Genomic DNA, 24655 nt, shown 5'->3' with positions numbered 1-24655 from the left:
AGGGGCTCAGCGTGGGGCAGGAGTGTGGAAAGCTCACTCCTGCCCGGTATACCACTGGACCACCAAGGATTCAAAAAGGTATGGAGGTGAGGCGGGAGGAAGGTTAAAAAAAATTGTCAGAGGTGGCCGGGACAGGAGACAGGAGGGATCCTTCCTGTCCCAACCCATCAATGTACCACCAGGTCATACAGCAGGCCCAGTGGAGGCCTGCAACAAGTCCGGGAGAGGGGTAGGTGGGCGCTGACCCAAATATAAGCCGAGACCCCCCATTTTTGGACCATTTTTTTTGGTCCCAGCATCTCTTCTTATATTTGAGTAATCAAACCTGCGACACTTGTGCAAAAGACTGGATAGCCCTCCCCCCATCTTGCTGCCAGACTGCTGTCTGCATCTTAGTATTGGTGATTTGTTAATTAAGTTGCCAATGAAGTAGGAGTATGTAACTTGAAGTTCCCTAATATTGATAGTTATATTCTAGGCTATGCTAATAGCTAATATTTAGGTGTTACAGTATACTATATACTTGCAATTATCCTGTTTCATAGGAACTCTGTTAGGGTCGGGAGCAGCTTGGGCCATTCAGCGCAGCTCCCCGTGCTAGAAACTGCTAGCGTGGTTTAATAGTAGAGGCCCTATGAATATTAGAGAGCAAAAGGGGAAAGGAGTAGGGTTACTAGATGTCCAGGTTTCCCTGGACATGTCCTCTTTTTGAGGAATGTGGCAGGAGTCCGGGGGGCTTTTTAATTTTATAACTTTTGTCTGGCGAAACCAGACATCTAGTACCCCTTAAGCAGCTCATGCACCTATCCGGAGTAGTCCTACTCCCCCCCCCCCACACACATACACAATAAACACACACCAATTCAGAGTCCTCCCTTCCCCCTCCCTCTCACGAGATCCGGTGCTTGTAAATCTTCGGGCCATTGGGAGCATGACTGGAATAAACACACTGTCTTTGGCTATCTGGAAGCTCTTCTTCTTCTACTGCTTCCTGTCCCCGCATAGGCAGAAAGCAGTAGCAGAAAGAAAGCTTCCGGGTTGCCAAAGGCAGCGTATTTACTTCAGTCACGCTCCCAATGGCCCGAAGACTTACAACAGCGTCTGGTGAGCAAGCACCAGATCCTGGGTTATAGCATGGAGAGGGTAAGAGAGATATGCTGGACTGTAGGAATGGGGAGAAAAGGGAAGGGAAGATGCCAGATCTCCAGGGGAGGGAATGGAAAGGAAAAATACAGATGCCAGATCACTGGGGTAAGGGAAGGAGAGAGATGTCAGACCACTGAATGGGGGAGGGGGAAGAAATGAGAGATGTCGGGCCAGAGAAAGATAGAAGGGAAGGATTCCATACTAAGGGGGAGGGGAAGGGAAAGACAGAGATGTCAGACCACAAAGGGAGGAAGGAAAGAGGAGAGAAATATGCCAGACTGCAGGAAGGAGAGAATAAAGATTCTAAACCATAGGAGGGGGAAAGGGGAAAGACAGATTTCAGAACATAGGAGAGGGAAAGAGGAGGAGATGGTACACAGTGATAGAGGGGAAGAGGAGAGAGAAGGAAGACATGGTGCTCAGGGATGGGAGGAATGGGGAAGAGAAGGGAGATGGGAGAAATGCTATTTATGGATATATTGGATTAGGGGAGAAGAAAGAGAGAGGAGATGGTACACATGGATGGTGGGGAAGAGCAGAGAGAGGGAGGAGATAGTGCACATGAATAGATGGGAAGGAAAGACATGCAAAAGTAGATAGATCCGAGGAGGAAGCAGAAAAATGGAAAAAAGTTGAATATTAAAAGTTAATGCCAAAGACTGATGTAGGGCAGAAAATGAAGGAGAGAAAACAGCAAAATAATAAGAAGGCCTTGGAAACAAAGAGTTAAGAGCACAGACAGAAGGAAGTTCAGCCAGAGACTGGGAAAAGATGAGTAGAAAAATAAAATCACCAGACAACAAAGGTAGGAAACATGATTTTATTTTCAATTTAGTGATTGAAATGTGTCCATTTTCAGAATTTACATCTGCTGTCTATATTTTGCACCGTTCAGGAAGAAATCTATTTCTGTTTCTCTGTTGTTGTACTGCATGCAGAGTCTGGCATCTTAGGGTTTTGTTTGTGTATATTAGGACTTTTAGTTTGTGGTCCTATATTTGCATAGGGTTTATCTGTGTTATGCATGTATGACCCCCTAACCCCCAAGGTCTGCAAACTTTACATAGGTTGCTGGTTGCAGCTGCATGAAGACAGGCTGTATTTGGCTAGCCCCTTAGTTTTCTCTCTGCCCTGTCACCTCTGATGCAACTTCCTGTGGACAGGATATGGCAGAGAGAAAACACAGGGTGTGGCTGAAGGTAGCCTATCTTCAGACTAGTGCTACCAGAAACTTATGTAAAGTTTACAGGACTGTGGAAAGGAGGGAGAGATGCCAGACCCTTGGGAGGTGGTACAGAGGGGTGTGAGAGAGACCAGGCTGGGAGGAGGGTTGGGATTTGGAAGATATGCCAAACCCATGAAGGGAACTAAGAGAGAGAGAGAGATGCCAAATCTCACAGAGAACCAATGAGGGGAGTACTGCCAGTGGAGGGGTGGGGTGGGGGCACTAGAGGAAGTGGCTCAAGGCACCACAATCTCTTGAGCTGGCCCTGGGAAAAAGTGAAATGTTTTAATTCACCTGATTTAAGTCTGTGTATATTTTGTGGCCTTCACATACTACTATGGATTTGTATTGCAGTTATTGGTATACAGACATTGATATGTAAAGTTGTACTACATTCTGCAAATACAATCTGTAGCCCATCTGAAAAAGAATAACTGCCAGCATTTATGGATTGTTTGTCAGTTTTATTTGATTTGAAAGCTGGCTTGTGTTTTCTTTTTTTGCCTCTCAGGCCTTGTGTAATTATACAAATGCATGGTTCATAAACGGTTCAAAAGGAATATCAAATACTCTTGGATATGTTTGTATGTGTGTATAAACATCAAACGTTTGGTTGTTTCAGCATTTCTGGTCTGCGTGTAGCGGGTGAATCATTTTCTCCAGCATTTCACCTACAGCTGGAAAAGAGCAGCGGATCCCGAGAGAAAGATATGAAGTTACTGCAGGGAATTGTAGATTATGTAAGTTGTAAATATTATGTTTGGACAAATGAAATGCATATTTTCTCTTTTAGAACAAACTAGCTAGAAACTAATGCGTTTCGAAGTTTTGGTTTGGTTTTATATCATGCTTTGAAAGTAGCTGCTCCTCTCGATATGATTTCATTCAAAAGACTTTACAGGAGCAACTACTTTCAAAGCATGATAATGTTGATAGCGGGAGCCTCAACCCTGATAAAAAAAATTTTGAAACATGGACATGTTGGTAGAGGCGCTCCCTTTATAAACAATGAGATAAGTACAAAATAATATTTAATTATTTATTGATTACAAATTAAGAATGATGAAAAAATATTTTTTAAAAAAAATTTACAAAAAATTAGAAAGAGACTATCCAGTGATGACCGGGTTGCTGCAAAATTTTTGCACTCCCCCCTAGAGCAGGGGTGACAAAGTCCCTCCTCGAGGGCCGCAATCCAGTCGGGATTTCAGGATTTCCTCAATGAATATGCATGAGATCTATTTGCATGTACTGCTTTCATTGTATGCTAATAGATCTCATGCATATTCATTGGGGAAATTCTGAAAACCCGACTGGATTGCGGCCCTCGAGGAGGGACTTTGACACCCCTGCCCTAGAGGCACTCAATAGCCCTCTGAGGATCAAAAAAACAAAGATATAATTATTGTTCTCTTTTGATAAATTCAGCATTAGTTTTATTTTAAAGAAGAGAATATTTGACAGATTGTTTTACTGAATTTAATTTTATCAGAATAGCACTTTTTTTTTAACTTATGCAAGGTAAATGAAAGCTGTGTTGAAACACTCATTTCCAGTGCAATAGGTGAGACATTCTAGACCAGGGGTAGGCAATTATCCCAGGACAAGCAGGCAGCATATTCTCAACATATGGGTGACGTCACCGACGGAGCCCTCTAGCAGACATTTTCGCAAGCAGACTTGTTTGAAGACCTTCAAGCTTGTGATTGGCCCACGCAGGTGCGTGTGCCCCTCCCGCCCGGTCTAGGGCATGCGTCTCCTCAGCGTGTCCTCAGTTCTCTGTTTTCCGCTGAGCCAGAAGCACTGCTCCCTTGCTTCGTGCGATATCGTTGTCCCTCTTGCACCATGGCTTGTTTGGTTAGTTTCAGTTGAGTCGCTGTGCCCGCGTCTTTATTGTCCTTTCTTTTTCGTTTATTCAGTTCATGTATTTTTGACCGGGTTACCCGGTCTTACTCTGGCCGCCTGGCCTCGCGGGGCCGCAGCTGTATTTTTTTCTTATGTCCCGGCCTCGTTCCGGTTTTAAACACTGTACTAACTGCAACTGGGTTATCTACATCACCGACCCTCATCGTTGGTGTGTGGAGTGCCTAGGTGCAGAGCACCGCGCTGAGTCGTGTCCCCGTTATGCGACTTTGCAACCGCGGGCTCTTCGTAGGAGGGTGGCCAAGATTCTCCAACTCTTTGGCCCCATGGATCCTGCGGGACAGGCCTCAAGCTCGGCCTCGGCCTCGAAGTCCCCGGCCTTGGCTCCTCCTGCTACTCTGGCCTCGGGTATGTCCCCTCTTTCCTCCTCAGGTGTGCCGGCAAAGAAGCCTACCTCGGAGTCTCATGTCAGTGCCACCTCGTAGGTGTCTTCGAGACATCACTCTAAGCGTGCCTCCTCACGTAGGGAATACTCTTCCTCGAGGTCGCCCCTGAAGGAGCACACTGCTGCACTTACAATCCAACCACCTTTGCTCTCGGTGCCTATTTTTGAGGACATGCTTAAGGCTATACTTACCATGCAGCTTTCCTCAGTGGTGAGCCAACTGGTCCCTACTTCGACGCCTCTGACCTTGGTCTTGACCCATTCTCGGTCTGACCAGCCTGAGCATCCCCTCGTATCTTGAGGCCATGCCTGCAAGACTCGCCAGGTTCCCCCGAGTCACCTGTGACTTTTCGTGGGTCCAGGCCAGGGGCCCGTTTTTCCCCCACTACTATGTCGAGGCTTGCCCCTCCTAAAAAGCCCCGGTCTTCTCTGCCCCTTCAGGGCAGGTCTCTGACCGTGAAACCTTCCAGGCACACGCTTGTCCTCGAGTTGGACTCTAGTTTGTATTCTCCATCGAGGCGGCTGCCAGCCTCTAAGGGGTCTTCTTCGAAACCGGTGGAAGAATTTTCCTTTGCCCCGTCTTCTCCGAGGCTTCGCCAGCTATTTCCTTGGACCCCGGGGTCTTCTCCGGTCCACCTTGCACGAGGTCGTTCCTCGACGCCCCCTAGACACTTTAGCGAACCTCTTCGATCTCCCATTCGCGGGACTCCAAGGCCCCAGCTTACTTCTTCTCCCTCTTTCTCGGCTGCCCCCAGATCTCGCTCGGGGTCTTCTCAGGAGGATGTCTTCTTCTTGAAACTCCTCCTTTACTCGTTTCATCTCTGACATGGGTAGGGCCTTGAACATGGACCTCCAGTCTGAGTCCCGTTATACCCAGGAATACCTGGCGGAAATGGGTGTTGATCATCCGCCCCGTGAGGCGCTACGATTACCATTGCACCAGGTTCTCCGGCAGACTTTTCTCCGGAACCTGGAGACCCCATATGCGGTCACAGCCATTCCCTCCAAGTTGGAGTCCCATTACCAGAGGATCCCGGTTAAGGGGTTTGAAAGTTCTCAGCTTTCTCACCAATCCTTGGTGGTTGAGTCTTCCTTGAATAAGTCTAATCCTTCGAAGGTTTACGCTGCCTTCCCTCCGGGCAGGGAGGGCCGTACGATGGACAAATTTGGTCGCCGTCTTTATCAAAACTCAATGATGGCGAATTGTGTCCTCAACTATAATTTTATCTTCATGTTCTACCTCCGGTTCTGTGTGGATGCCCTCCGCTCGTTCCGGGAAGCTGTGCCAGATTCTAGGCGTCAGGAGTTTCGTCTCCTTGAGGAGACCCTCTCCCAGCTCAACCTTTATATGTTTCAGGCAACCTACGACGTCTTCGAGTTGTCATCAAGAGTCACGGCCTTTGTGATCGCCATGCATTGCCTTGCTTGGCTCCGGATTGTGGATATGGATCCGAATCTACAGGATCGTCTTGCCAATCTCCCGTGTGTGGGTCATGAGCTCTTCGATAATTCCATCGAAGCGGCCATCAAGCGCCTCTCGGACCACCTTCACCTCTCTGGTGAAACTTAAACCGAAGGCCCCTCCAGCTCGGCAATACAAAATTCCTCTCCGGAGGTACCCACAGAAATCTACTCCTGCCTTCTCTCGCCTCCTTCGAAGCGGCCACAGCAACAGCAGCAACGTCAAACTAAGGCCCAGCCGCTGGCTCCGGCAAAGACTGGGCCATCTTTTTGACAATTCCAGTCCGAGCCTTCAGGCCCTCTTCCTCCTGGAGCCTTCCCTCATCCCCATTGGGGGTTGTCTCCATCTTTTCTACGCCCAGTGGGAAAGTCTTACCACCGACAGTTGGGTGCTTTCTATCATCCGGGAAGGGTACTCCCTTCACTTAAGTCATGTACCCCCGGACCTGCCTCCAAGAGAGTTTCCTTCTGCTCGGTCTCAGCTGCCTCTCCTTCTGCAGGAAGCTCAGTCCCTTCTTCACCTTCGGGCGGTCGAGGAGATTCCCCCGGACCAGTGGAACACCAGATTTTATTCCCGGTACTTTCTGGTATCCAAGAAGATGGGGGATCTGTGTCCGATCCTGGACCTCCGTGCTTTGAACAAGTTTCTGGTCAGGGAACGGTTCAGAATGCTCACCCTTCCTATGTTGTACCCCTTCTTGGACGAGGGGACCTCAAAGAGACGTACACGCACATTCCGATACTCCCGGCCTCACACCGGTATCTGAGATTCCGGGTGGGTGATCTCCATCTCCAGTATCGTGTTCTTCCCTTCAGCCTTGCGGCCTCTCCAAGGGTCTTCACAAAATGTCTAGTTGTGGTTGTACGGCCCTGCTTCTCCACGGCCTGCAGGTGTTTCCCTACCTCGATGACTGGTTTATCAAGGCGTCTTCTCGCCACGAAGTTCTGCGAGCGACAAATCAAACCATCTTGCTCCTTCAGAGCCTCAGCTTCGAGGTGAACTTTCCCAAGTCTCAGGTCTGCCCATCCCAGTCTCTGGAATTTATCGGAGCGGTCCTAGACATGGCACATCTCCGCTCCTTCTTGCCTCGGCCTCAACAGGAGGCCCTTGTTCGCTTATACTGGAGGGTTGCCCATCTGTCCTCGGCCCCGGCTTGGCTCATAATGGTCCTCCTAGGTCACATGGCCTTCATGGTTCACGTGACTCCTTTTGCCAGACTTTACCTCCGTATTCCTCAGTGGACTCTAGCGTCCCAATGGAACCAGGATCGGGACCCTATCTCTCGACTCCTTTGTTGAGGCAGTCTCCTCATTGGTGGATGCTCTCTTTCCAGAGATTTTCTGTTTCATGCTCCTCCTCCACAGAAGGTCCTGACGACGGACTCGTCGACCTACGTTTGGGGGGGCTCATCTGGACAGTCTTCGCACTCAGGGTCTTTGTTCCGGTGCCGACCGACTTTGTCACATCAATCTGCTGGAGCTTCGAGCGATCTTCCTCGCTCTGAAAGCTTTTTGTCACCTGCTTTGCGACCGCGTGGTGCTGGTCCGCACGGACAACCAGGTCACCATGTATATCAACAAACAGGGGGGAACAGGGTGCCAGGAGGTGATGCGGCTCTGGGATTGGGCCATCTGCCGCAACATATTCCTTCGAGCAGTCTACATTCAGGGCCAGCACAATTGTCTGGCGGACAAGTTGAGTCGTCTTCTGCAGCCTCACGAATGGTCCATCCATTCCTTGACTCTGTGTCAGGTATTTGCTCTTTGGGGGACTCCGGACAATCACAAGTTGCCCCGCTTCTGTTCCAGGATCTATATCCCACTCAGACTCGAGGCGGATGCTTTCCTGCTGGATTGGAAGGACCTGTTTCTGTATGCGTTCCCTCCATTTCTTCTGATTCTGAAGACTCTCGTCAGGCTCTAGTCCACGAGTGCCATCATGATTCTGAAGCTCCTCGGTGGCCCCGACAGCTGTGGTTCTCCCTCCTGTTACAACTCAGTTCCTGGGAGCCTCTTCTTCTGCATGTTTTTCCTTCACTGCTTACGCAGGGTCGGGGTTCTCTACTTCATCCCAACCTACAGTCTCTGCACTTAACGGCTTGGTTCCTCGAGACTTGATGCCCTCGTTCCCGCATGCGCGGGCCAATCACAAGCTTGAAGGTCTTCAAGCAAGTCTGTTTGCGAAAACGTCCACTAGGGGGCTCCATCGGTGAAGTCACTCACATGTTGAGAATATCTGCCTGCTGTCCTTGGATAACACCTGTTACGGTAAGTAACTGTGCTTTCCGGTCCGCGAGAGCCACAGGCAGGTCTGGTATTCAGGATATCCCCAATGAATATATATGAGATGGATTTGCATGCACTGCCAATCTAACATACTCTGGTATTTTAGAAAGGGGGTGAAAACTGTTTGAGCGCTTTTTTGATGTGAGCCAGGTGACAGTTTGAGTTAGGGTAGTTCTTTTTTTTACTGTTTCTTCTTTGCCGTTTTGTACTTCTCTGTATTATTTAGGCCCTCTTTTACAAACGCGTCCATAGGTCAACATGCACGTGTTAGCGTTTAGCGTGTGTTTAGTGCGTGCTAAATAGCATAGCGCACCTTTGTAAAATAGGGGGTTAGTAGTGTGATTTTTTGTATGTGATTTTTGTTCCCCCCTTAGATTTGTGAATAAGCGGGTTATAAATAATTTTATATAAAATAAAGAAAGAAATTAGCATCTTTTTATTTTCTCAGCCCTTTCTCTGTTTTCCTCTTCTTCCTGTTTCTCTATTACCGTTTTCCACGCCCCATCTCCCTTTTCCTTTCATCTCTTTCATTGACACTTTTTCTGGTTCTTTTTTGGCTATGAGACATAGCTATATGGATGTGTTTTGCCATGTTTTCCTTTGCAGTTAATACTGACTGGTCTGAAACTTTAATTTTGCAATTTTTTTTTCCTGCTTTTTCTTTTAGGATTTTTCTTTGGGGTGCTTTGATATTTAAGTTTTCCCTCCAGTTGTGCCTTTTAAGCACCTATAGATTGAACTTATTGTATTATCTTTTCCCTCTTCCTTCTCTTTATAAAGGTAAATATAAGTAATTATTTCCTTCATAGGTATTATAGTTAGATTGTGAGCCCGTTGGGACAGAAAGGGAAATTCAAAGTACCTGATTAGATTAGATTTTTGGTCATTACTTAAGTCAATTTAATTGTTTTATAAACTGCTTTGAATCGTTTGGGAGATTTAGCGGTATATAAGACACCACATTAAAATTAAATTAAAATATATATTGATATTGTGTTTATGACTACAGAAGTAACTTTAATGTAATGTAAAATTACTTTATCTGTTCTTCCAGTGCATGGACAGAAAAATTGCACTAACTCAGGCTCGCTATTTGGAAAAAGAAGAGAAAAATCTTCCTCCTCCTAGGTTGGTAGAACATTTTGTGAACTGCTGTTTTTTTTAATTGGAAAACTGTTTAGATTACAGTAAAATATAGTTAACAGTTAAAGGTTTGTTCATGAAACAGATTGTATTAAGAACATGTCATTTACTACAGATATGCAGGCCAATTTTTTTTCATTTTGGGGTTCTTTTACTAAGCTGTGGTAAAATGAAGCCTTAACATGCTCTTATGTGGAACTTTCATGCACGTGAAGGCCATTTTTTCTGCAGCCACAAAATGGTCAGCTTTTCCATTTTCTGAATTAATGGCCACGTGCTAATTTTGCCATTAACACACGGCCATTAAAAAAAAAATCATCGTATGAGCCCTCTACCTCCTCTTATTTTGTGGGCAGTAAGAGCCCCCATGCTGATCAGTTAGCCTGCAGCAATGCCCCACATGCTAACTGATTCACACTGTCATGCCCACTTTGGCGCCAATTCTATAGACGATGCCTAAAACATACCTGCAGAGGAACATGGTGCATAGTGCCTGTCGATCTCAAGTTAGGCACTATTTATAAAATCATACCTAGTGGTGCCTAAAGTGGACTTAGGTACACCCTAATTATGTCAAAATTTTCTTGGCCTAAATACTGGTGCCTAAGTCCATTTTAGGTGCCTACTTTCTGGTAGGAGCCTTGGACTAGATGCCTACCTGAAAGTTGCCTGAAAGTAGATGCCTGCCACCCAATTAATTTTAATTTAAGTCAGTTATAAAGTGCTAATTGCTTTTTATTGGCGCCCTCAGATATACCCCCTTTCAGAAAAATAAAAAGTAAATTTTGGCACTCACAAAGTGCACATTTACCACAATATGTCAGAGCGTTCGACAAGGTTCCGCATGAACGACTACTTTGAAAAATTGCGAGCCATGGAACCAAGAGTGAAATACGTGGATTAAAAACTGGCTGTTGGTTAGGAAACAGAGAGTGAAGGTAAATGGACAATACTCGGACTGGAAAAGCATCACAAGTGGACTGCCGCAGGGTTCGGTGCTTGGACCCGTGCTCTTCAACATATTTAAAAACGACCTGGAAATTGGTACAATGAATGAGGTGATTAAATTTTCAGACAATACGAAGTTATTCAGAGTAGTGAAGACGCAGAAGGATTGCGAAGACCTGCAACATGACATAAACACACTCATGAAATGGGCCACGACAGGGCAAATGAGGTTTAACGTGGATAAGTGTAAGTAACAAAAATCTTATACAGGATGTCCAGTGCAGTATTTAGAGAGACCCTCCAGGAAAGAGACTTGGAAGTACTGGTCGACAAGTCAATGAAGCCGTCCACTCAATGTGTGGCGGCGGTGAAAAGGGTGAACAGAATGCTAGGAATGATTAAGAAGGGGATCACGAATAGATCGGAGAAGGTTATCATGCCGCTGTACTGGGCCATGGTACACCCTCACCTGGAATACTTTGTCCAGCACTGGTCGCTGTACATGAAGAAGGACATAGTACTACTCGAAAGGGTCCAGAGAAGACTAAAATGGTTATGGGGCTGGAGGAGTTGCAGTACAGTGAGAGATTAGAGAAACTGGGTCTCTTCTCCCTTGAAAAGAGGAGACATGATTGAAATATTCAAGATAATGAAGGGAATAGACTTAGTAGATAAAGACAGTACTTGAGAGGTACTTGGCGGTACTTGAGAGAGTCCAAAGGAGAGCAACGAAACTGGTAAAAGGGCTGGAACACTGCCCATACGCCGAGAGGTTGGATAGGCTGGGGCTCTTCTCTCTGGAAAAAAGGAGGCTCAGGGGAGATATGATAGAGACCTTCAAGATCATGAGGGGCATAGAGAGGGTGGATAGGGACAGATTCTTCAGACTGAAGGGGGCATTCGGAGAAACTGAAGGGAAATAGGTTCAAAACAAATGCAAGGAAGTTTTTTTTCACCCAAAGGGTCATGGACACTTGGAATGCACTACCGGAGGATGTGATCAGGCAGAGTACGGTACAGGGATTCAAACAGGGATTGGACGGATTCCTGAGGGATAAAGGGATCGTGGGATACTGAGGGAGGAGCTGGGATGTAACACAAGTATAGAAATCTAACCAGGTAATAAGTATAGAAACCCAACCAGGTCGTGCATGTGCAAGACCAGAGGGTTAGGACTTCGATGGGAAGATAGGACTTCAATGAGAAACCAAGGTGGCAAGGGAGCCCCTTCTGGTGATTCAGACAGGTCGTGACCTGTTTGGGCCACCGCGGGAGCGGACTGCCGGGCAGGATGGACCTATGGTCTGACCCGGCGGAGGCACTGCTTATGTTCTTATGTACAGGTTGTTTACCTTCTCCAAGGTAGAGAGAACGAGAGGGCACTCTCTAAAGATTTCGTACAAACATAAGGAAGTTCTTCTTCACCCAGAGAATAGTAGAAAACTGGAACGCTCTTCCAGAGGCTGTTATAGGGGAAAACACCCTTTAGGGATTCAAGACAAAGTTAGATAAGTTCCTGCTGAACCAGAACGTACGCAGGTAAGGCTAATCTCAGTTAGAGCACTGGTCTTTGACCTAAGGGCCACCATGTGAGCGGACTGCTGGGCACAATGGACCACTGGTCTGACCCATTAGCAGCAATTCTTATGTTCTTATGTTTTTAACCTGTGGAAGTGCATACTAGCAGTTACCGCAGTTTAATAGAAGGACTGCTCTGTTTCCTGTCACAGGAGTTTTCATTTTGAGTTTTTTCATGTTGCAATATTGTCAATAGTGTGCACTAATAACAACATAGGGAAAAAAAGCAACTTGAAATTTTGAGGCTTTCTTCTGCATCTCAGGTTAAAAATATCATAAAATGACAAGGAAAATGTTGACATTTTGTGTGTTTTGAAATTAATGCACAGCCCCACTATTTGATGCACTATTATGTGGCATAACATTACATTGTGACATTCTACTCTACTTCAATTTTTTTAAAAAAAACAAAAACCTCTAATAATTACAAGCAATAATAAGAGAAAAGAGTGTTTGCATGGCATGTAAGAATTTTTAAAGTAAGGTTTATCAACAAGATATTAAGGCTTATAATTTTGTGTACTTTTACAATAGCAGGGTACTTGACAAATTAAAAGATGAAAGGAGGATGACAAAATAAAAATGCAACAGGAAATATGAGAAAGTAGATGTTTACTTCAACAAGAAAAAGATCAAAAACATTAATAGTGCTTGGAATAAGATAAGCTGAACTGAAAAAAAAAATGTGAAGAGACAATTTGAAGGGGTTAGGTAATAAAACTGTTTAACAATCCAGCACAGGAAAGAAAAAACAGTGGGACAGGACAATGGACTTTCCACCAATCAACCCAAAAAAAGGCAGGAGGGATGCCCACCCGAACCCCCCACTTCCTGAACCCCACCCCCACCCCATACCTTTGCTAGATGTTGGAAGCCAGAGGGAAGCATGGCCGTCCAGCTTCAAGCCCCACCCATGGAAAATGACGGGCTTTCCCCTCCCCAGTGCACTACGTTAGGCTCTTCCCCGTGCATAAGACCCTGATTTGCTCAGACATCAGACCTTAGGCCCCTCCCTGTGCATCACATGGGATACAAAGGGAAGAGCCCTAAGGCCCCTTCCAAGGGCATATTTACAAATATCTGTGCCATTTTTAAAAAAAAAGAAGAAGAAGCCCTAACAGCAGTGACAGGAGGCTGTTTCCCCTGTCACTGTTGTTAGGACTCTACGCATGTGCAAATCATTTGCTTGCAAACTTGGAGACGCATCGATCACTGTTCCACAATTGGCCAGAGAATCAGCCAACAGCGATCCAATTGGTATTACCAACTGACTTTAGTGCATCTAGCCCAGACATGGGCAACTCCGGTCCTTGAGGGCTGGAATCCAATCGGGTTTTCAGGATTTCCCCAATGAATATGCATGAGATCTATTTGCATTCACTGCTTTCAATGCATGTTCATTGTGGAAATCCTGAAAACCCAATTGGATTCCGGCCCTTGAGGACTGGAATTTCCCATGTCTGATCTAGCCCTAAGTGTATGCTACATGCCACTTGGCCCATTATATACCGATGGACTGCAAGGCACTTAATGCATACTACTAAATCTGTTAGCCCAGCTTAGTAAAAGGTCCCTCTAGTCCAGGGCTGTCCAACCAGCGGCCCCGTGAAGTATTTTGTGTGGCCCCGGTTGAGGGCAATGCAGTGTTTTCCTCTGCTGCCCCCAGGTGTTTACCATCTTGCTGGCTTCCTCCTCTGTCTTGCTGCAGCGTTTGAATGTTTGTGTGGCCCCAGAAACATTTTTTTCGGCCAATGTGGCCCAGGGAAGCCAAAAGGATGGACACCCCTGCTCTAGTCTGTGGTTCTCACTAAAGGAACTTAATTAGTTCAATGCCTGTTACGTTTTCCTGTTCAGAGGCAACATAGACATCACAATTTATTCATGCACTGTTTCTTTTAAAAGCCTTTGTTTCTAATCCTAGTCTTTTTTCTTTCTACAAGGGTCATTTCATATATAATGCACCCTTTTTTTTTTTTTTAAATTTACATGTTTTATTTATTTTTTTTTTTCAAGTATTTCTTTATAGTCCTTCAATATAGTCTCCCTGCTTTGCAATGACCGAGTCCCAAGATCCGGGAAGTTTCATTATTCCATCCAAGATATCATTTTAGTTAAGTTGCCTCCAGAGATGCAAAACGATGTCCGTGCATAGGTTGTTTCAACTTTGGAAAAAGGTTGAAGTCTAGTGGACTCATGTCTGGACTGTAGGGAGCATGAAGTAACATCTCCCAGCCATATTTGCGTAGTTTTTCAATGAAGAGTGGAGAGCTCCATCTTCCCCACAACCAAAAAAATTTTGATGAGTTCAATCAAAAGTCAAACAAATGATGATTTTTGCTTATGATCATGAAGGCATCCTCATCACAGACAAAGTTCCATGTGGAAGAAGTGTCACAGCAGTGTATTATCATAATTTTTTTGCAAAAAAAATGTGCAGAAAGATGCACAAAACCCGACCTCAGTTGCTCGCCCGCACTTAGGGAATGTCATTGAAAAACTACATGAATATAGCTGGGAGGTGTTACCTCATGCTCCCTACAGTCCAGAAACGAGACCACCAGACAACTTTTTCCAAAGTTGAAACAACCTGTGCGTGGACATCGTTTTGCAACTCTGGAAGAGCTTTCTTCCGCCATTACCAGTGCCATTCAACTACTGAACAAAAATGGTGTCTTGGATGGAATAATGAAGCTTCCCGGATGATGGAACTCGGTCATTGCCAAGCAGGGAGACTATATTGAAGGATTGTAAAGAAATACTTGGAAAAAAAAAAAATAAAACATGTAAATTAAAAAAAAATAGTGTGCATTATTTATGAAATGACCCTTGCATATTCATCAGATTTCAGGTGATATACAATAGCAAATACTGTATATAATTTTGTTCAGCACTTAAGCAAATTAGGTTTTATGGCAATGATGTTTTGGGCTTTTGTTCTCTGGAACTGCTTCTTCTACTGATCAAATTTATTAATACCAATTAAATTCAACATTAGATCACTTTCTCTAAATGATGAACTTTTCTTGTGCTAATTAAGTTTTTTGTCAATAGCATCAACACTGAAAGTACAAAAGGGCAACAGATATTAAGTTCCATGATATCCCCCTTTTCATCTTGTACAAATAAACTTTAAGCCCAAAACTGGGTCCATTACTGTGCCCCAGAGGTCACAGGTTGAATTGGACAGGCAACCTAGTTAGGGTAATACCAGTCTCCCATGTTTCCTCTTGCATTCTTCTGCTTTGTAAATATTTTGCTTTCTATTATTAAATAAAAAGATACTAGAGGTTTTGTTTTTGTTTTAAAATGGGAAATATTAAAATGTTGGTATGTGGAATAGAAGTGGGTCCAGAGCAGTATTTAAAGGCAGTGAACTCTTCTTACTGTGTGGAGACAGTGCAGAGGTAATAGATTTTTTTTTGTATTAGATCATGCAACCCTTCTTTGAAAAGCTTAGCTACTGAGATTGTAAATATTCTAATTTGTTAATTTAGGGGCATATTTACTAAAGTGTGATAAGCTTTTGCACTTTACTATGCCTTTAACTCTAAACGTTAAGGTGTAGGAAGTGGAATGGCTATGTGGTAAATACAGGAGGGCATGCACTGCGTTTACTGCACAGAGCAGTCTCTTACCATACAGGCACTGCACTACATGCAATGCCAGGTAGCCCAGGGGCCTATATTACCGCTTGGAGTCAGTGGCCACCAGCTTGAAGGGGTTAGTGGCCACCAGTTTGGGTGGAGAATGGAAGAGGGTGCTGAAAGGAGTGGTCCAAAGCAGCAACACTATCGGACATCTCTCTCTCTCACTCTAGCACTCTCATTCTCTCTCTCACTCTCTCTTTCCAGAAAGAGGTATGGCCAGTAGGAAAAAGGAGGTATTTTAGAATATTGTGTACAATTCTGGGAACCGCACCTTCAAAAACATATAAAAAGTATGGAGTCAGTCCAGAGGAAGGCTAATAAAACGGTGCGTGGTCTTCATCATATGGCATATGGGGACAGACTTAAAGATCTCAATCTGTATACTTTGGAGGAAAGGCGGGAGAGGGGAGCTATGATAGAGACGTTTAAATACAATCAGCAAAAAATTGTTTTTAGCCTAGTGGTGAGGATACCCCATGAAAATACATTTATAATAGGTGGAGAAAAAGCCTCAACTTATCAACAATATACGGACGGCAACCCAATGAGTTTTTAAGCCAGTCCTGCTCTGTATCATAGGCAAAAAACTCCACACGTTTCAAAATGTAATTTTTCAAAATGGGACCAGGGAGCCAGAAAAACAACAAAACAGTTCATTTATCTTCTGACGATGGCACAAACAGCAGATCTTCCAATTATAGCACTTCTCACGCTGACAAAAGACAAGGAACTGGATGTCACCAATAAGGTTCTTGTTTCACCGTACAACGGCTGCGTCAGGGCAATCGCATTCTCTTCTGCTCCGTCCACACACGGCTCAGAAAGGCGTAAATGTGCATGAATTGAGCCTCTTTCAGTTGAAAGGAAGCTCTGGAATGAGAGGGCATAGGATGAAGTTAAGAGGTGATAGGCTCAGGAGTAATCTAAGGAAATACTTTTTTACTGAAAAAGTGGTAGATGCGTGGAACAGTCTCCCGGAAGAAGTGGTGGAGACAGAGACTGTATCTGAATTCAAGAAGGTGTGGGATCTCTTAGAGAAAGAGATCGTGTTACTGTGGATGGGCAGACTGGATGGGACATTTGGCCTTTATCTGCCATCATGTTTCTCTGTTTCTTTCTATGCCACACTTTTAGTTTTTCTCACTTTCCCCTAATTTCATGTTCTTCCTCACTCTTCCCCCCTCCTTACTCCCATTGCACTTTTTAACTTGTTCTCCTGTTTCACAGGCATAATTTGATATTTTACATTTGGGGGCAGGGAGCTTACTAGTTCTCTTCCCGCTCCACTCCCTAAATCTTTTTTAGCCTGTTCTGCTTCTCATTTCCCTTTGACCCAGACTTCTGTTTCCCTATTCTCCCTAGCAAGTTCCAATGCACTTTTCCCTAACCAGTTGCTGTTTTGATGTAGGTTTAGCTCGCCAACCATTCACTGCTTCCCACTTCTAATTCTCCTCTACAAGTGAGACTTCCTTTCCTTGCTAGGTTTAACTCATCTTCAATTTATGACTCCACTTCTCACTCCAAATCTGCGGAGTTTGGAGTGAGAAGTTTGGAGTTTCAGTATCCGCGGATTTGGTTATTCGTGACTTTTTTTTTTTTAAAAACCCTATTTTCATTTTTTGGCTATTTTTAAGCTGTCCAAGCCTCCCTGGAACCTTACCTGGTGGTCTAGCGGTGAAGCGGAGCAGGAGTGATCTTATGCTCCTGCCTCGTGCAGAGCCATCATCAGAATGGTTGCTGAGAGTTAATAAAAAACAGAGAAAACAACCCCTCATCAATCTGCAACTCCATCAACAGCATCAAATAATAGGAAATCCCCCCATCTCCATTCACTGCATGTATATCAACGCAAGATCAGTAGTAAACAAATTACTCCTCCTAAATGATCTAATCACAACCAACAATCTTGACCTCTTATTTATAGTGGAAACATGGCTAAAAGACCTAGACAGCCCAGAAATCCCCCACCTCTGCCCTCAAGGATACAACATACTTCAATTCCCAAGGAAGCACAAGAGAGGAGGTGGCCTAGCAATAATATACAAAAGCTCTTATATCATCACGGAATTAGACTCTGCAACCTACCCAGAACTAGAATACCTTGCTTGCAAACTCGAAGACTTGCCCAGCTCCACACAAAGCAACATTGTAATCCTACTAATATACAGACCTCCCAACTCTCCTTCAAGCGCTGTCTTCAAATTAACTGAAATAATAAGGAACCAGGCATGCCATTACACCAAACTGCTCATCCTCGGAGATATCAACCTCTCTCTCGAATCCACCGAGAACAAAGATGTCTCCAAACTCAAAACATTGCTTGAAGATTGCAAAATCACAGTCGTATCTTCGGGCCCCACACACAAGAAAGGACACACCCTTTACATACTTGCTTCTGCCCTCTCCAATCTTACTACCAACGTCAAATGGACTCCGGTACTATGGACAGACTATTACCTACTAAACTTTTGCCTAAACTTCACATCAACAAACTTGAACAACAAATCCACCAAGGAAGTAAAACTAGTTAGAGGAAAAACAAGACCAGATCTCTTCTGGAACATAGTTGATAATACCTTAGTCCCTCCTTCAGATTGCACTATGACTATGCTAACAAGCTGGAACCAAACCATCACCAACACTTTAAATACTCTCACCCCCTCCATCCCCACAAAACAAAACAAAATAATAATTCCCCCTGGTTCACCGAATCACTGAGATCCGACAAACAGCCATGCAGGCGACTGGAAAGGAAATGGCGGAAAAGTGGCACACAAGAACTCGGAACACGATGGCATAAGGCAATAAACAAATACAAATCCAACATAGCAGAGACCAAGAAAAACTGCTATGCCAGCAAATTAGGTACCAAAACGTTGGACAGTAAAAAGCTATTTCACCTGATGTGACAACTCACAACCCCACCAAAACAAGAATCCACTGGGTACCTCACCCACATCACAGCTAAGGAACTAGCAGACTTCTTTCTCAACAAGATAAAAAAATGTTCAGTCTGAGGTAACCAAAGCTGTCACCACCGGGACACACACTCTCGAATCATCTCAACTCCTCACTGAGCCTACCAAAGCAGATCAAATCTGGACTTCATTCTCCAACCTGTCCATCCCAGACACAAACAGACTACTATCTAAATTGTCTGTGCACTGCAGCCCCTTAGACAACTGTCCCTCTTATCTCCTCACTACTGTTACTGAACAGATCGCCAGCTGGATTACCAACCTCCTAAATAACACCCTAAATCAAGACCACTTGCCAGAAATAATGGGTAAAATAGCACTCACTCCTATACCGAAATCACCAAAGGCAGATCTCTCCTCAGCCTCAAACTATAGACCCATCGCAGGCATACCCATCCTGACAAAAATCATCGAGACCCACGTGTGCAAACAGCTTACAACCTACATTGAACAACACACATGCCTCCACCCATCCCAATTCGGATTCCGGCAACAGCACAGCACAGAACTTCTCCTCCTCATCTTGATCACAAAAACCAAACAACTACTCAGTACAGGAAGTCAAGCAATACTCCTCCAATTTGACATCTCAGCAGCCTTTGATTCAGTAGACCACCACCTACTAATAACAAAACTGTCAGAAATTGGCATAATAGGCACAGTGCTAAGATGGTTCTCAGATTTCCTGAAAAACAGGGAATACATTATCAAACTGAACAGAGCTCCAACCCCTGGAAAGCCTTCTATGGCGTGCCACAGGGCTCCCCACTCTCCCCCATCCTATTTAATCTCTTCATGAGCTCTCTCGGTAACATCAAGTTTGAAGACGAGAGCATATTATCCTATGCAGATGACATCTTTCTCCTTATTCCTATAACCAACAATCATTTGGACATCACCAACAAAGTCTCACATAATATTGAAAGAATCCAAATCTGGGCGACTTCCAACAAACTAAAATTAAACACAACTAAAAGCAAGGTTCTATACTTCACACACCCCAACAGATGGCACCAACAAGCATTTCTCTTCAGTCGGGCAAGACCCTCCCTATAGAAGAATCCTCCAAAATCCTAGGTTGCATCCTCGACTCCACACTTACCATGGAACCACAAATCTCCAGTCTCCGAAAGAAATCCCTCTATACCTTGAGACAACTAAGACTAATCAGACCATACTTTCACCGACACCACTTTGCCGTAGTCGTACAGCTGATACTTCCACAACTTGACTACTGCAACTACAATCAACACCACTCTGATTCACAAAATGCAACTCATCCAAAACACCGCTGTCAGACTAATCTTCAACCTGAGAAAATATGACTTGCTACCCATCCCGTCACGTATAACCTTCAAAACTTCATGCATCATTCACCGTATTTTGTATGGAAACTCCACGGCTCCTCTCATGCAGCTCTTCTCCAAGGCATGGTCTACTTCCCGCAGAACCCTAAACAGAATATTTCCAAATCTCCCTTCCACAAAAAATCTGCAATACAAATGTGTTTTCCACTCCATGTGCACCTTTCTAGGCGTAAAAACTTGGAATGACCTTACTGAAATGACCAGGACGGAACATAACCACACCAAATTCTGGAAGAAACTGAAAACTCATCTATTTGGCACCTAATTACTTGTATCCTCTTCTCCTCCCTACCCTCTTCTAACCCCTTCCTCTGTAATGTCACCAAGAGCTTGTATAGGTATGTGCGACGCACAAATTGAAGAAATAAATAAATAAAAATATCTCTTCCCTGAGCCTCTCTTACTCTCAAAACTCATGTTATCCAGCTCATACTGCCTGTGTCTGTTCCTTCCTCATTCCTTTCCCAGTGTCTCCCTCAGCATTTCTCCCCCTCTCTATGATAGACCAAAAACAGGAAGCATCTCTAACCTGCACTGCAGCTCTTCTGTGTTCCCTGCTATTAGCCCATTGTTTAGATATTCCTTAGCCAGCCAATAAGCTACAGAGGAGGCATCAATAACTTAGGAGATATCAGTCTTCTGTTTCCCTGCTTCCTATTGGCTGGGTATAGAATGTCTGAACAATGGTGTCTCTTAATCTACTGATCCTGTTTCCTTTGCAGCTTATTGGCTAGCTAAGTAATGTCTGACCAGTGGGCTGCAGGAGGAGACAGGAGCAGTAGCTACAGAGATACCGCCTCTCTTCCAACTTTCCTCTGCATCTCTACATCAGGAAGATTTTAGCTCTGCTGTCTGAGCAGTACTGGAAAGAATATCGAGGGTGATTTAGCACCCACCAGAGCTGGCATTTGTGCATGGAATCATGGCTCACACATTAGCTATCACATCTACTCTCTGCCCTTCGATATCCAGATGTGCTCTCGAGTTAAGAGCTCACACCTGGTGACCACATAATGAGGGACCCCTCCTGTGTTTACTTTCTGCCCCAACCAGCATTAATCAGTTGGACTTTCTACCATGCTGGCTGTTTTAATATGCATTAGTCATTAGTATGAACTCACTGACAGTCAATGCACAGTAAAACACTAACTGCTCAATACAGCCTGGGGACCCCTTTACCAAAGTGTGCTAGGCATTTAATGCACAGTTAATGCATGAAAGCAGACTAATGAGCATTCGCATTAAGGAATTTTGCTGTAGTTTGCCTATTATCATGCAGTAAACTATGTGTTAATTTCTCAGGTGCATGGCATGGGGGGAATGGGCATGGAAACATTAAAATAAAAAATTATTAAAAAAATTGTAGAAATGCCCAATTGCTATATTTAGACTTGCAGCTAACGCACTGTAAAATCCCAAGTTAAACCACGTTAACTGTAAATCTTAAAAGAGCCCCTTAGTAAATTTGTTAACTGCTTCCACGGACTGGCCAAAACAGTATACAGAACCGAACCAATGGCACAATCATGCACAAATCATTGGAACCATATTAAAAATATTTTGATTTTTTTGTGGCTATGCTGTTAAATAATTGAAGATCAATGGCATGGAATAAGGAGAAGGTTTGAGAAAACCCTCAAACTAAATTTAAAAATAGTAGTAATTTCATATTTTATAAACCACTTCTTAAAACAAGTCACACCAAATAATCAATAATATCACAACAGTAACAAAACATGAAATCACACATTTTTTTAAAAAAATCCATGCAGTGATTATCTTACAGCTGAAAATAAGTGAGTCTTCTGGGCTGAAGACATGGCACTCTGGCCCTGATTCTATAAAAGATGCCGTTAGGCACCTAGCTGATCTAAGCACCTAACTTAATTATTCAATTAGGCTTAATTGAATAATTGGCATCACCCAACGAAAAGATAAAAGAAAATTCAATTCATCTACAGAGCCGAGAATACAAAATTGACCAAACCATAAAGATTCTGGGGGTAACACTTGACAAACACCTAACCCTGGAAAACCACACAAACCTACTGTTTAAAAAATGTATTTCAGTCCTCTGGAAACTTCGCACTATTAAAAATTTTTTTGATGAAAAGTCCTTCCATTTACTAGCACAATCATCCATCTTAAGCACCCTAGATTATTGTAACATCATATACCTAGGAGTTTATAAAAAGAACCTCAACAAGCTGAGATCAATTCAGAACACCGTGATCCGACTAATCCACAGTTTAAAAAAATGGGAACACATTTCCCCTTATTATCAGAAACTCCACTGGTTACCTGCAGAATCCAGAGTCCTCTTCAAGTTGGCTTGTTTTTGCTACAAAGCTGTCTTTGGGATTCTTCCAGCTTACCTAATCTCCCAGTTCTCCCCCCAACGAGTCCAACAAGAGCACTTGCAGAACAAACCTATTTAATTACCCCTCCTTGAAATCTTACCAATACAAAAAGTTTCTAGATAGAATGTTATCATTCCAGGCAGCTAGGCTGAACACATGGCTTGGAAAGCCCATACTTGAGGCCACTACATACACGGACTTTAGAAAATCCCTGAAAACTCTACTATTTAACAAATTCTAAATTCCCATACCCAACTCTTCCTCGCCATGACCCTTCCACCTCGCCCCCTAATTCCAAGGCCCGAAACTAATTATACTTTCCACCTTGAATCTCATGTACTGACATAATGTATCTTTATTATAACCCACCTGCACCCCATGTACTGACAAAACGTATCTTTACTGTAACCCACTTGTATCCCATGTACTGACAAAATGAATCTTTAATGTAAACCACTTGCATCCCATTTACTGACTAAATGTATCTTTATTGTAAACCATTTCTATCCCATGTACTGTCAAATGTATTTTTATTGTAAATCGCTTTGAACTTCATGGTATAGCGGTATATAAGAAATAAAGTATTATTATTATTATTAATCGGTGCTGATAATTGAAAGTGCCATTAAAAATGATTTAAAAAAAATAATTATCTGGTGGGTGTCTTCTGCTTGGAGGTAGGCACCTACCAGAAAGTAGGCATGGTTAGGGGCAGATTTCGGACATTTTTTAACTTAGGTGCACTCATTTACGCCCAGAAAATCCTGGCCTAAATGGCAGTGCACCTAAGATTTAAATGCCTACAGGAGCCTAAGACCACTAGGCGAAGCTAGGAGCGTTTCTATAAACGGTGCCTGGCAGATGATTGACAACCGTGCCTATGAGTTAGGCATTGTTTTTAGAATCAGGGCCTCTGTTTTTCTTATGTTACTCTTGTATGTGGCTGTTTTACCTATACATTCTTTGAAAAACTCCTAACATAACGTCCTATTGTTCTTTTGTATTCCACAGTATTAGGGTAGTGGTAACAGTGGAACAGACAGATGAAGAACTCAACACAGCTGCAAAAACCATCAAGCAGGCTGCACAGATCATTCTAAGCTAGCTCTGCTTTGGACATGTTACTTTCTAATATTAGCACACTGATCTCTTTTCTTGCATTAGCTGACTAGGCTTCTGCTCAGAGGGAACTGATGCTCAGGTCAGTGTGCTCATCAAACAGTGTGTCCAGCTGCTTACCAGAAACAATCCTGGATCTAACTCCAAAGATGAGAGCTGTTCAGCAGAATGATGAGTTTTGGAATGTCCAGACTATAGTGTATGCATTACATTAGACTTGTACTTTTTTTTTCAGATTTGTTCAAATTAAACATTGTTGTTACACTGATATTTTTAGATGCCTTTTTTCCTTCAACAATGTAAAGAAAAATAATCAAATCTTAAGGTTTTCTTTTCTTCTGGCCATTTCCTGGATGAGTCTGAAAACATCTGTTTTCAGTTCTTCTTACAGACTTTGTATCAGATACGATTTTACTAAAACACTGAGAAACGCTGCAAATAATTGGAAAATGTCTTGTATTAAATGTGTATTTAATGTCTCCATTATTTTGACACACATGCATTCCAACTCCCACCCCCACCCCATTTTTAAAGTATTCTTTTAACCAGGCATATGCTAAATTAAGGAATTCTAGTGCTTTCTAATCATATTCAACTATTTCAGTAGTTTGTCATTAAGTAATGTCGAATGTTTTTTAATTTCTAAATAAACTAAGCTTATGTTTTCATCTTCTGTAAGTGGTTTTTGAGGCTAAGACTATTGCTGTTCCATCAGGTGGCAGTGGTTCATGTCTCCTGAACAAGGGAACTGGCTTCTGAGAAGTTGTTCACTGCATTTAATCTCTGCTTTTGGGCTGGCTAAATGAGCCTTTCAGTCTACAGTATAGCCACCAAAAGCTGTATTTATGCTTATTTGCTAAAATAGGATTGCTTTTTGTGATTAGCCCAGAACTGTAAATATTTGTTTCATTTATGAGAATAATAATGCCAGCTCGAATATGAAAACATTTTTTTCAGACACTAAGGGGTAGATTCAAAAGAGAGTGCCCAAATTTAGGTGCTGGGATGATGTACACTAAGTTCAAATTCTATAATGGCAATTTCTAGTACAAAAGGTATGAGTCTTGAACCAGTGGGTTATCCACCTCT

The 24655-nt window shown here is 43.5% G+C and overlaps 1 protein-coding gene across 2 annotated transcripts in view; it reads left to right on the top strand.

Annotated features, from left to right (window-relative positions):
• The window catches only part of SPTLC1 (serine palmitoyltransferase long chain base subunit 1), a 147048-nt gene extending 122814 nt beyond the window's left edge, over positions 1–24234 (top strand). For both annotated transcript variants that reach the window (XM_033928949.1, XM_033928952.1), the window contains 3 exons: positions 2994–3111; positions 9481–9554; positions 23459–24234. In XM_033928949.1, the coding sequence (XP_033784840.1) occupies positions 2994–3111; positions 9481–9554; positions 23459–23552 (286 nt within the window). In that variant the 3' untranslated portion in view covers positions 23553–24234. The remainder of the gene's footprint in view (positions 1–2993; positions 3112–9480; positions 9555–23458) is intronic.
• Positions 24235–24655: the final 421 nt, after the last annotated feature.

The sequence above is a fragment of the Geotrypetes seraphini genome, chromosome 1, assembly GCF_902459505.1.
Source record: "Geotrypetes seraphini chromosome 1, aGeoSer1.1, whole genome shotgun sequence".
Lineage (NCBI taxonomy): Eukaryota > Metazoa > Chordata > Amphibia > Gymnophiona > Dermophiidae > Geotrypetes > Geotrypetes seraphini.
The sequence above is the reverse complement of the archived record's forward strand: the minus strand, read 5'-3'. Positions and strand labels throughout refer to the sequence as shown.